Source organism: Bombus terrestris, unplaced genomic scaffold (genome assembly GCF_910591885.1).
Source record: "Bombus terrestris unplaced genomic scaffold, iyBomTerr1.2, whole genome shotgun sequence".
Classification (NCBI taxonomy): Eukaryota; Metazoa; Arthropoda; class Insecta; order Hymenoptera; family Apidae; genus Bombus; species Bombus terrestris.
In genome coordinates this window covers 428795-442381 of record NW_025963553.1, presented here as the reverse complement: position 1 = coordinate 442381, position 13587 = coordinate 428795, and the positions used below count along the sequence as shown (strand labels likewise).

At 31.3% G+C, this 13587-nt stretch overlaps 2 protein-coding genes, 1 long non-coding RNA gene and 2 pseudogenes across 4 annotated transcripts; 1 reads left to right on the top strand and 4 right to left on the bottom strand.

Annotated features, from left to right (window-relative positions):
- Window positions 1-3722: 3722 nt before the first annotated feature.
- Window positions 3723-6216, bottom strand: LOC125387053 (annotated as a pseudogene).
- A 105-nt stretch (window positions 6217-6321) lies between these two features.
- Window positions 6322-7132, bottom strand: LOC125387064 (nucleolar protein 58-like). Its single transcript, XM_048414225.1, has 2 exons — window positions 7111-7132; window positions 6322-6902 (listed from the first exon to the last, which is right to left on the bottom strand). Exons 1-2 carry the CDS (start codon window positions 7115-7117, stop codon window positions 6418-6420), a joined length of 492 nt encoding a protein of 163 aa, XP_048270182.1. The 5' UTR covers window positions 7118-7132; the 3' UTR covers window positions 6322-6417.
- Window positions 7133-7280: 148 nt separating this feature from the next.
- LOC125387077 lies at window positions 7281-7980 on the bottom strand (annotated as a pseudogene).
- A 265-nt stretch (window positions 7981-8245) lies between these two features.
- Window positions 8246-9537, top strand: LOC125387097. Its single transcript, XR_007227659.1, has 2 exons — window positions 8246-8674; window positions 9268-9537. It is a non-coding gene; the product is annotated as an uncharacterized LOC125387097 (long non-coding RNA).
- Window positions 9538-9923: 386 nt separating this feature from the next.
- On the bottom strand, window positions 9924-13346 carry LOC125387040 (katanin p60 ATPase-containing subunit A-like 2). 2 transcript variants are annotated; one of them, XM_048414198.1, is made up of 8 exons: window positions 13092-13346; window positions 12611-12710; window positions 12051-12251; window positions 11664-11940; window positions 11103-11271; window positions 10933-11045; window positions 10534-10736; window positions 9924-10371 (listed from the first exon to the last, which is right to left on the bottom strand). In XM_048414198.1, exons 3-8 carry the CDS (start codon window positions 12134-12136, stop codon window positions 9987-9989), a joined length of 1233 nt encoding a protein of 410 aa, XP_048270155.1. In that variant the 5' UTR covers window positions 12137-12251; window positions 12611-12710; window positions 13092-13346; the 3' UTR covers window positions 9924-9986. The 2 variants fall into 2 exon arrangements, with proteins under 2 accessions (XP_048270155.1, XP_048270156.1); XM_048414199.1 differs by lacking the exon at window positions 13092-13346 and having other exon boundaries at window positions 12611-12909.
- Between the last annotated feature and the right edge of the window lie 241 nt (window positions 13347-13587).

The following is a 13587-nucleotide window of genomic DNA, read 5'->3' as shown; positions in this document are numbered from 1 at the left end:
AACAGCTTTAATGTTTTCACATGTGTCAATTTATTATTTTAGACCTTAAATATTTTATTTATAAAATCTTTATTTAAACAAGTTACCATTGTCGCTACAATAAATCAATGAATGAAATCAGTTTAAATTTAAAATATCATTTCATAATTTCTCGTCACTTGTATCTAAAAACAACAAAAAAACGGTGTACCCACATCGTGCGTAGACGGGAAATTAGAACAGTGGAGCTTAATTGAAACACTGATCATATTCCGCGATTGTAAAACAATAATAGAAAATCGTGTTTCTTTTGAAGGGTATGAAATTGTCAGGAGATTATGCCATTAATGAAATTGGAAACTGGCTGGTCAAAGGGATTAAACTCAATTAAACCGAACTGTGTTATATTGTACAAAGGCTAGAGAACTGCTACCAAATATCTGCTAGTTTAAAGGTGTCCCTTATAAATTCTAATTATATTTCAAATTCAATCTCCTAGTAATAAGTAAATTAATATTTTACCTAAAATCTGTGATATAGATAACAAAAATAAATTCTTTACATTATTCGTTAGTTTGCAATATAATTAGAATATTATCTTTATTTTCTGCTGTCTTTGTTATTCTTAAAAGATAAACTGCTTATTTACAAATTTAACACCGCATATGCTATTAATAAATCATTTTATATTTAATTTTGCAACCTTCAGTCATTGTTAAAACTTGTTGACAATACTGTCGGTTAATAGAAATTTCTAAAATCCCCTTGTTTCTACTCGATTAGAGGGTATATTGCAGAAACTATGTTAGCTACAGTGTTAGCTACAAATCATCTGTGTCACTCCGTTAAACTTATACACAATAGTATTGTTTCTTGTTTTCATTTAAAATAAAATATGTTATTGTAGGAATGAAGCAGAATGTTCAAATAATTGAAACAACTTTTTGTCCTATAATTAGTGCCTTTCATTTTAAAAATTAAAAAATTTTTAATCAACGATATTTGGAAGTTTCGATCTAAAATGACCAGGAATTGAAACGGAAAATATTTTGATGCCAATAAATACGTATTATTCACACATAAAACAAATATGAAAACAAACATCGATGTATATGAATGAATTTTGAAATGGGGAGGAATTATATGATTATACCCATTCTCTGTTGCGTTTAATTGTTTCAATCGATGTCTCATGAGAATTTTCATCGAATTCTTTAGAGATCCTGGCTGTAAGGTCTTTTTAAAATTATAAGAACAGATTCAAACTATAACATTTGAAAACTTGTGGTTACAAAACTTACTTGTTTCTCATAATTATTTAAATGAATCTATTCGGTATTTTGAGTGACCGTCCCTTTATGGCTCGGACGACACCTCTCCTTCCTTTGGGAAATTCCGAATTATCTGTCCTCCCCGAGCTGCAAACCTGATGACTTAGACAGTAGGGAAAAACATCAGGGAAAACCTCTGACTAGAAAAGTACGATAGACGAACAAAATTTAACGGCTGATGGGGAGTATCAACAACATACAAGGACAATCATCAACAAAGTGTCGTACCGTGCGGGTGAAATACTGGAGTTTCAATAAGATCTTATAACCATCGAGTTCAGAACATCAACAAACTTTGTTTGCATAAAGCAAGTGTATACAAAGTGTCAAATTACACTAACACCCGATCTATTAAATCCGTTCCACCTTGAGCGTTAATTCATTCAAGGTTCGTGGTATCGATCGATCGGTCGGACGTGCCCGGTGGCTCTTTAGTCGATGATTTGTAACAGAATCCTTGCATTAACACAGATTCTCAGAACACACAACTTCACCCAGCAGATATCGATTACAGTCAGTTGTCACTAACAATGCTTTTATCAACAATTTCTTTACCTGTTGATCCTCTGGAAGTTTTAACTATATATATTCTCTAGGAACAGTAGGATTTTAATGATATAACTTTACTAATGAGATCTTAATGTCATAAACGGTATCGAAACTTCTTAATTAATGTCGTTATCGAAGAAGAGACTCGTAATCTTCTCAAACGAAGAGCACTTGATGTTTACAAGTAGAACTCGATATCTTAGTTTCTTAAAATGTGTTTCTGTGTTTACTTTCTAAATGTAAACTTTATTCAAAACGAGCCGTTCATTCGTTACAGGCCGTTAATAAAATTGCACTTTGCACAAAGGAATTGCCGTTAATAATTTAAGATTCTCTGCTCGTCGTACAGGGTATATATCGTAATTATTCACGACGATCGTAACGTTTAAGTCCAATTCGAGCTTAAAATCCCACGTGAGCTATACTACCACAATAGCCTGAATTTCTATTTGTTCGTTTACTGCCTGTTCGTACTCGGAGCATCCGTTGTAAATTACAGCAAAATCTTCTAATGTGTTCCAGAATATGTCTTCATGGAATTTTAATAATTTATTAAATCTATAGATAACAAATGTAAAACTTATTAATTTATAATTAATATAAAATAAGAGAGCACGAAACTTCCTATTTTATGGACATATTAAACATTTGTAAAAAATTCTGTATCATTAGTATCACTTTAATTACTTTAAAGGATATAATCCCATAAAGCCGTGACCCCTGAAAGAATCGATGTTCACGCGTGACAAATTGGCGTCGTATGAAAGTTCCGGTATGAACGTTACTAGAGCTGATACCAGCTAGGGGCACAGGTATATGTTCTGGGCTCATTATATATTTATAAAGGGCTGCCGATTCAACGAGTGGTCCGGGTAAATTTAAATTGTAAATAGACAGAGATTTCAAGTAAAAGCCTGGATAAGAGCGGATATGGTATGAGAGTCTGTGGTGGAAAGAGGAACAGGCTGCTTTTATTTGTAAAGTTTGAATTTCCTCGATATCGAAGGTGTTTAAGCCGCAAGTGTGTTTCATGTTAATCGTTCATGTTAATTCATTCGAGACCGAGATTTTATTGTAATACGATTCCTGGGTGTCAGTACGATCTGAATGTTTTGTTAGAATGATACTGTGCTTTTCTCTCTCTGGAATATCCTTTTCATATTTTAATTTTAAATCGATGACAATCGATTAAATTTTATGCCTCATGTTTTTAAAATATAAAATTATATACTATGTTATACTATAATGTATTATGTACAGTTATATATATTATGCCTACTGATTGATATGAATTTCTTTCGGTCTCGAATGCGTTAAAACGGAGCGCAAAGAAGTCGAAATTACTTATTGTAATTGGTAAAACATCGTGAAAGGCAGACAGATACAAGAAAGAAGTTAAACTATAAATTATATTTGCGACATTGTTATGTTTTTGCTTTCTTTAAGCCTTTCATCAAGACAGCCGATCTATAAATATTAATCGACCAATTTCTCTAAGCTTGTAACTTCAAATTAATGTTTATATATATATATATAAAGAGTTACGTATTAATCTATCTAAATATTTAAAAAGATGTTTAATGTTATAAATGATGGATATTAAAGATGTTCAAAAGAATGTAGTCTTCGCGTGTTCTTTATCATATCCCTGATCAAAGACATTCCAATATTATTACAATATCCAATTACATATTGATACACAAGATATACAGATTATTATTTATAACATTTTGGTTTTCTTAATTGAGTTATTCATTTAGTACAAATGATAAGTAATTAGTAATAATTCATAAAAAAAAAAAAAAAAAAAACGGTATTGTAGTAGAAATATTATAAGAAAACATTTTCTTTTTCAGTGTAGAGTTACTCCTTTTTATAGACAGTGTCGTACAAATCCGTACGTCTTTGAGAAAATGTAGGTATCTGAGCCCTTACTTCCTCAACAACTTTCAAATCTGAGAGAAAAGAAAAACATACGAAGTAATAAGTAATGCTTGCTAATAAATTCAGCAAATACAGAGGGAGCCGGCAAAATCGATGAACCAACGAGACTAAAAGTTAATTACATCATGGATTTTTCTCGCTTTTAATGTTAAGCTGAAAATTACCGATATCGGTGACCACCATATTTTCCTGAGTTTCCAAATCATAAAGGATTTTCCCCCAGGGATTTGTCAACTGTGTATGTCCCCATGCGACATAACTTGCTGAAGGAACACGAGCCGGTGATATACAGGCGACGTATAATTGATTGTCATTCGCTCTGGAACGCTGAAGTAATGACCAGTACAGTGGTCCAGTGGTCATATTGAATGCCACCGGATATATCAGTATTTGGCAACCTAACACAGAGAAACGGGAAATATGAGACCACTGAATTTTAGTTAACTTTGTAGGTGCACAGTCCACATTCCATAATTTATGAATATGCGAGAACAGTCCTCTTGTCGTGCTTCTAATTCTTTTATTTATTTCATTTTCAGCGAATATACTGGTTTTTTAAATTAAGCTCCTTTTTATACAGAGTTACAGATTATATTGATTATACTTTATATAGAATATATTTAAGAAAGATAGTTACTTTCCTGCTAGTTAAGTATTGTTCGATTAAGCTACTGTACCTTTGTTCCGATAAATGCGTGCCATTTCCTCGAATCTGATATCATAGCAAATGCCAATACCTATTTTCCAGCCCTTCACATCAAACATTGTTAGGGAATCACCAGGACTGAGTGAATCACTCTCTCGGAAAGTAATCTTGTTGGGAATGTCGATGTCGAATAGATGTACCTAATAACATAAAAATATAGTTGCTAACTCTATTGCTGTAACTTTTGTAATTTAACATCAATGTTACGAACTTTTAAACTTTAATTGTTTTTTATTTAATAACTGACAGCGTTTTTATCACTTTCTTTTATTAAAAAGTTTTATCATTTAATAATATTTGAGAAGGAATATTTTTTAAGAAAAAATAAGTTTTTTCGTATGTGAAAAATTTATGTTACAAAACAAATATATTGTCCATATCTTATATATTATATTACGACAAAAATGTATGTTTCTCGTATCAAAACGTATTTTATAAACCTATAACATATTTTTTAAATTATAGAATTGGTTATAGTACACGTATGTACATATGTATATTCCTAAATTATTCCTAGATAGAGTCACTTTCTCCACCCCAATATTTTCAATTTCAAAGCCACATGGAGGTATATTATTTACCTTCCGGTGTTTTGCTATCAAAGTTCCATCGGGACCCCAAATAGTACAGCAGGTATTGTACAATTTATCGCCCTCTATTTCAGGTATCGTACCACCAACTACATAAATGCTGTTTTCCTTAGCTGCCTTCGATAAAGCAACGCTCGTTTCACCGTTTCATCGGGAATACTCTCGGCGTATTTTGGAAACTATTCTGCATTGCAATATTTCAATTAATGAAAAATAACTGTCCTTTGTTCCAACCATAAATTAAGTTGAAATGTTTGTCAATTTTTTATTTTTTAAATTAGTAAAATAACTAAATTTTACATTTCGATTTACTTAAATATATAATTACTTAGATAATAGTACATATAATAAATTGTTTCTACAGGTTCAAGATGAAAAATGAATATTTAGAAATGTTTGTTTAATTACAATCATGCTATTTGGTTTAGTACCAGTGACTTGTTACTTAACGACTTTGCTAGTACTTTTTGAAACATAAAGTTAGATTTTAACTAACTTTAATTTTTAACTACTATAGGTGGAATTATAAATACAAAATAATTGATAATACTAGTTTATTATTAAGTACCTAATTATTAGTATCTTAAAAAATATATTTATACAAAAATCACGATAATCATAAAAGTGGGGAAATTCTATATTCTCGAGTCAATTCACAATCTTTATGGAAGTATAAACGATAAGGTAATTTGTCTACTTTTACTTTTTTCTATATAGTTGTTATACATATAATAAATTATTAGAAAAAGAAACAAATTATTACGTATTCCATATGGTGAATTAAAGCATTCAGGAAGAGCGATAATATCAGCATTATGCTCTTTCGCGCTGGAAATGTAGGAAACTGCCCGCTCTACATTTTTGCTTTTTACTTCATTTACTTGAAGTTGTACCAACGCCAAGCGAAATGCTAAAATGTTGGAAAAATTAAATACACTCGGTTATATATTTCCCATACTTTTTACCTATAAATACTTTATACATAGTGAATATACTTACTCGACATCGTTCGCACTACTTGTTTAGCGATGTTCGTAAGTATCATAATGTTCTTTGAGGTTATGTATGTATACTACTCGATATCAACATTACGTAAACAATACGCGGGGATTTTTAATAATTATTGATAAAGTTTAGGACATTAACTTTGATGTAATTGTAAACATTATTACATATTATAATTAAATGTAATTTTCAGTTAAGGGTAAGAAAAGAAATATAATATTTTGTAAAAATACACTTTATTATAAAATCTGTATAAATAAAATTGTACAATTTATCTTGAAAGTAAAATGACCGAATACGTCCCTGGAAAATATTACTGCCTACTAAATGATCGAGATCTTGATCTTTCTCGTCTTTTGTGTTTCTTTCTGTCTGCGTAATCTCTGGGTTTCTTATCTCTAACGTTTTCTCTTTCTTTGTCTTTCTTTTTATGTTTTTTACTTGATCTTTCGGATGAGCAATCGTGCTTCTTATCTTTCTTTGACTTTTTCAATCTTTTTAATTTATAAGAATCATTCCTATTAGAGTTACTTCTTTCTCTCCGTCTCTTCTTTTCAGAATCACTATCGCTGTCATCATTAGATTCGGAGCGCCTTTTTCGTTTTTCTGATTTTTTATCCCCCACTTTATCATACTTGTTCTTATTGTGCATCGTACTTCCGATTTTCTTTCTTTTATTACTACTTTTGTCACCATCTTCACCGTCTTCGGGGTCAGGGGACATTGATCTTTTTCTATCCATCTTTTGCTCGAGTCCCTTGGATTCCTTGTCCTTATATTCCTCATACTTTTTTGTATCTGAAATTAATCCCATAAAATACTGAAAGCTAAAACCTCTACATTTATCATATTTTATATAAAAATAGAAGGGACCTTTAAAAAATTGCATGCAACAACACACTTACAGGTACTTTTGAATTAGTTTTTCTACATGTCCGATTATGTCTTTATATGTATATGTCAATTCAAATTTATTTTCTTAAAAGTCCCTTAATGAAAAACTAACACTTCATATTAACTTTGAACTTTTGAGTTCTTAGAATATTCTGATTTAGTCACTGGCTGTACCATAAATTCATTTACAGATATTATATTTCCACCAAGAGCTAGTTTTATTATGAGCCTTCCAGCATCATCATCGAATCCTTCTATTTGACTATAATTATTACTTTGCTTTCCAGCTATAATTTTCACAAATGTTCCTTTCTCCATTTTAACTTCTTCCTCTTCTTTTTTGGAATCTGTATTTTTCTTCTACAATGCTACTTTGTCTGCTCCAAGACTCATACCTTTTGGTCGTAATTCTGGTATGACAGCTGCTACTAATCTGTAATAGTTAGAATGAACGATTGTGAAATAAAAAATGATGTTCTCTGTTTACTTTCCAATAAGTGATGTATTAAATACATACAATTAATTTAATCCAGAGTAAAATTCATACTTTTCATTTCAACCAATTCCCTTTCCTGGTTGCCATCCCATTCCCCGTAACATTGCTACACCAAAATCATCAATAGGAATTTTTTCATAATCTTCTAACGTAGACTGAAAAATACAAAACGATATTTATAATATGCAAATGTAATACATCTGTGCATTGCACATCAATATGTTGATAACGTACCTGTTCTTTGCCTCTTAGTGATTCATCTTCTACTAAAGGTAAGGTTAAATCATTTGTTTTAGTTTCATGTTCATTCTTTGATTTAAGATCCTCAATGATTTCTTTCGCCACTTGTTCTTCTAAAGTAACAACTTTATTTTCACTATCTTCAACTGGCTCTTTCTTTATTGATATTATTGGCGATGTTTTTCCATTAGATAGCTTTGATTTTGCCTCGTTAACACTAGCGTCTCCTACCTTTTCCTTATCTGCCTTCGGAAGGAAAATGTCTGCATCTATTTTATTAACTATTCTATCATGCCAGGTTTTTGAACCTAGTAATGAAATAATTAGAGGTTCATCTTTTTTTTCTTCCTTACTGAAATAAAAAAATTGTTTTCAAATATATATATTCCGCTATTGGTGATTTTTATAGGTTAGGTTGAGGTTATATGTTTCTTGATTAAAAATTTTACTTTTTGAACTCACCCTATTACTTTAATACCTTTCTCATCAAGGCATTCAATGTAATCAACTTTCTTTTTTTCTTGTGGAATAGCATTTTTTAACACAGGTTTCTTAATAGATTTCGCAAAACCGAAGGAAATCTTCTTTCCTTCTTCTGCCATTTATTTGTTATTTTAACACTGACTTATAGATCAATAGACATGTATATACTAGACATAAAGATTGATGTCACTTGAAACTATGTACATGAATCTAATATCTTATTATACTTTATTAATCTACTCAAAATTACTTGCACATTACTAAAATTTCATTCCGACAATATATCAAGCGCCTGAATAAGTGACATTAAAGTAAACATATATCAGAGAGGAAATAAGAAGAACTGACGCCTATGGTCTTCTATGTTACAGAGCTAGTGCTACACCATACGGCCAAATGCCGAAAATGGCTAGGATATCCCAGAGAGAGTAGTGCTGCACCATGCAGCCAAATGCTAGTATATATCTGCCTATACGTTTCAATCAGAAAATCGATATTATGTGTTCATGTGAAAGTTTACATTTCCCTAGGAGCTGTATTTTGATAGATTTAAGCTTCTAATGGAGTATTTTAAACGTATAGAGTATACTATGAAGTAGATAGTAGTGCGGATCATTTTATATTCATAGTGGTGCTTTCATGGTTTCACTAGGGTTTTGGTGAAAGCTTAGGTTGACATTCACGGTTCATTTAGACTGATAATTCACGATTTCATCTATTCCCTTTTTTTCTCTTTTAAGCCTCCTTTTTCTATGCTTGGCCAGTTCCAGTAAATGTATTTAAAGCTATTACAGGTCATTCAGAAGTTACGTCTCATAAATTAAAATACATAGAAGAATGGCAATTACATTCTCCTTTTTATCATTTATATTCTATTATTAGAACACGTATCATTTTTCAAAATTTTCATTGCAATCTACAATTGTTTATGTCATCTTCCTATTGGTCATCGACTTTGTCATTTGCATGTCTCATTTTCCTCGTGTTCGGCATTTCAATATCAGGGAACGAATTTCTATCTTCTACATGAAATCATCTCTTTAATTTCAGATAGACGAATATGCGGCTGCTTCTGTTCCAAATATCTCCGTTACTGTGCCTGTTGACGGAAATCGGCGCGGCTGGGATCGGTAAAGCATGTCAGATCCTGCCATACGCGACCGATTCCTGGAATCACCCATCATGGCCACGGCTCGACTCTTCCGCGTTCGAAGTTCGCAGCGTGACCGGAGTTGGTCATCTCAATCCCTTGTTTAATTGTTGATTTTTTTAAATCTTTGTTTATTAATTCCAGGTTTTTTACATATTTTTTTTTTTTTTTTTTTTACATGATTTTTTTCCAGAATAAACGCTGAATTCTGATTGTAGGGTGGATACAGGCAAAAGTACCGATACGCGACGGTACGACATAGCCATGCATTATTACATTTCTTTTTTTTCTTTTTTTTTTTAAGATTATTATTGTAACTTAAATTTAAGCCGCTGTTACGCTGTGCCTATGTGCGATATTTTAATTTATGTCCTGAAAGCCTAGACGCAAAAACAGGACAGTTCGTTAGCGTAGGAGGGAACTTCTTCGTTAGACTGAACTCTGTTGATTGACTATTGAAAGCGGAAAGCGTAATAAGTTATAGTAATTCTTTTGCACGAGATTAAATAATTCAAGAGCGTTATTTTTTAGTATTGATTAGAGTTATAATATTTTTATATTTTTATATTTTTATACTTTTATATATTTATATTTTTATACTTTTATATTTTTATATTTTTTAAAATATCTTGTTTTGGCATACATATTTTTTCCACGCTTCATATCTATCCACATTCGTAACTGTAGGTGACATTTTTTTTAACAATTTTGCTATTATTTTATAATTCTTTAATTCATATTTCAAAGTCGTAGTAGATGTTTCTCCTTTTTCAAGTCTTTTAAACATTGGATTCATTTCTAGCAGCCATGCTTGCGTACAAAGCAATTTTATATCAGCACAAGAATATTTTTCAGTAGATTTTATTATGTGACTCACAATATCCATATTCTCTAATAATCGGTTGCTAAGGTATAATTTGAACATATAAAATCGAGTAACTTCGTTTGGTAATGATACGTATATATTCTTTTCAAGGCGTCTGCGTAAAGTTGCATCAATATCCCTAATAATATATTTACAATAAATATTATTGTTCTGTTATATTAATAATAACGAAGGAATATTCCGAACAACACAATAATTAAGATTAAGATAATGAATAATTATGATATTAAGATATTTTCTACTTAGAAAACATTGAAATAGCTATAAATGATATACATACCAAGGGCAATTAGTTGCGGCCAAAAGAACTACATCAGAATTTTTGTTAATTACTAATCTATCCAATCTAAAAAGAAGTTCTGATCTGAATGTCTTTGCAGATTCAGACAATGTATACTTTACTCCTTTATTTGTTCCTATGCAGTCAATCTCGTCGATAAAAATAATTGTAGGCGAATTATTATAGGCAAGTTCAAATAAAACCTGTTCAGTTTAACAAATGTATTTATTATTTATTAAATATTATATTCAAAATTCCTTAAATTCATTGTTTCATCACGAACGTAATATCATTTCGTTTTCCAAACAACTATTCTATTTATATATGAATGACGACAAATAAAAACAAATCTTTTTAAACCTAGAATCTCTTCTTCATAGACAAAGGAAATCAACTTACACGGATATACTTCTTGGAATCACCTCTCCATTTGTCCACCAATGAGCTGGTCGTTACGTTAAAAAAGGTGCATTGGCATTCTGTTGCGACTGCCTTCGCCAACATCGTCTTCCCTATTTCATAATTGCTTGTAAACATGTATGGGAATGAAAGAAATACGAGTATCTTACCTGTACCAGGTGGTCCATATAGCAGAATACTTTTACAGGGAGCAAATGGGCCTTTAAAAAAGATAGGGTATTTAAGGGGATACACAATGGCATCCTTAATGGCAGATTTACATTCCTCTAGGCCTGCAATGTTGTCCCAATATACATTTAATTCTTTCAGTATGATTTCCTGCGACAATACAAAGATGAAATGGTGCATAATCTCTGTATTAATTTCCTCGAGTGTTATGTAATTCATTATTTAAAGCTTTACTGAAATCCCTACGTCATTGATATACAGTGGATTGTTTATCCAAGGTATTTGTTGGATATACAGTGGATATATACAACAATACATTTGTTGGATATTGATATACAGTGGATTGTTTATCCAAGCTATTTGTTGGATATACAGTGTATACAGTGTATACAGATATACAGTGTATACAGTGTATACAGATATACAGATATATACAACAATACATTTGTTGGATATTGATATACAGTGGATTGTTTATCCAAGGATAGGTATTTTATTTTTAAAAAGCTTTACAATACGTATATTAATCGAAAATAACTTACAGATAAAATGTCTTGAGCAATCTTCTGCAATTCTGGATTTTCTATATAAAGGTTCCGAGCACATTTTGATATCTTTGATTGCCTGGATTGTTCCATTGAGACGTTAAATGAAGCTCTTTGATGAAGCTCTTCTGATGAAGATCCATCGTTTTCATTGGCAGAAATTGTTGTCACTGTCATTGCAAGATTAATATCATCGGTAGCATCACCCCTCATCTTCTGTTGTGCATTCCTCCCTTCGACAGACCCAGATACAGACTCACTTCTCGTTTGTTTGCTAACAGATTTGACAAGTTTTACTACTTCTTTGAAGATTGAATGATATTGTAATAGATGCATTGAATATGTTGAGAAAGTTGAATAGTGTTAAATAATTTAAATTCTTACACTTTGTTCGCATTTGTCATTTCCCTCGTCTTTATTTCCTTTTCAGTTATTTTCTTACACAATATAGGATATTTTTGGAATTTCATCTTGTAATAATTTTCATATTCTCTAAGAATAATTTCCAAATTGACGTTGTCGCAGACTCGATATTTCCGAGATAGACGAGCTTCCCGGATTAATACATCGCTAATGCCAACATATCTAAAAAATATAATTTTTAATTCATTGAACAAATTTTATGCTATGAGTACACACTATACGATAATCATCAATTGGGACAACTGTTTTATTTCTATCCTTTCTATTTATCTATCTATTCTATTTCTATCCTTCTGCTTTTTAATTTCTAATTTTTAAAGTTTGAATTTAAATATATTTTCATTTATAACTAGTTAAACTACGTTATCGATTGAGTTATTCTATAACAACCGAGCTACCGATGTCGATTTTCAAATTTTGATTCCTTCCCCTCTTTCCGCACTAATTTCTATTTCGATTGGTCACCGATATTATTCGAAAAAATTGCAACTAAGAAGATATCTAAATTGCAATGTACTCACCCATTGTGTACCAAATAATCACACTAATCACAATAATCACAATAATAATCACATTAAGGTACAATATGTCCCGATTACGTTCCGAAGTATGACTCTCCTCCTAATGCGACATTTATTTTTTTTATTATTAACAATAATTATTAATAATATAAAGATTTTCATGCAATTTTCTGTTACATTGCGAGTTTAATAAATTTGTTACACATAATTTTGTTATCTACTATCTTGATACGCGCAAAGATAAATCTTAATGATATATAATACAGCGTAAATGGTTATAAATAATTAATTATTGACAATAATTATAAGAATTATCGAAAGAAAAAATCATAGATACAAAATCAAATACAAATCATAGATATAAAATCAATCAAAAAAATGAACGACAATTGTGAAAAACGCAATATGGCATATCAATGACGAAACACACTCATGACTGTCATGGAAGTTCCAAAGTCCCAAAATCTAGAATATTCCTTACCTCTTTAGATTGAGATATCTTATTTGTGGTACCTTGCTGCGACGAATCACCGTTCATTGTGATAGTTTTAAATGTGATAATGATATCCTTGTATTGACTATCGTTTTTCGATAGTTACGAGAATTTTCGTTTATCACTTTGAGACAATCCGTAACTTCCTTTCTCTTATAAAGTTTCCCTTCAACTCCGTTGAAAACTGAGCATCAAACAGGAGACGAACGATTTGTTCGCACACATAAGCAGGGTGCGAATATAATGATGGAATAGTCGAGTCCTGTCTACTGTATAGTAAGATGGATACGACATTGAAATAGAAAGAGAAGGCTGTATATAAGCATTTTCTGTCCTTGTTTAATCAGGCATGCACACTAGTGGACACTGACGGCGCTCGTTTACCGTTGTTACATATTTCCGGTACAAGTACGCGGGCATTAGAGAAGGACGGAACGGTCTCTCTCTTTATCCCTATATCGCGTTTTTAGTTCGCTCACGCGCT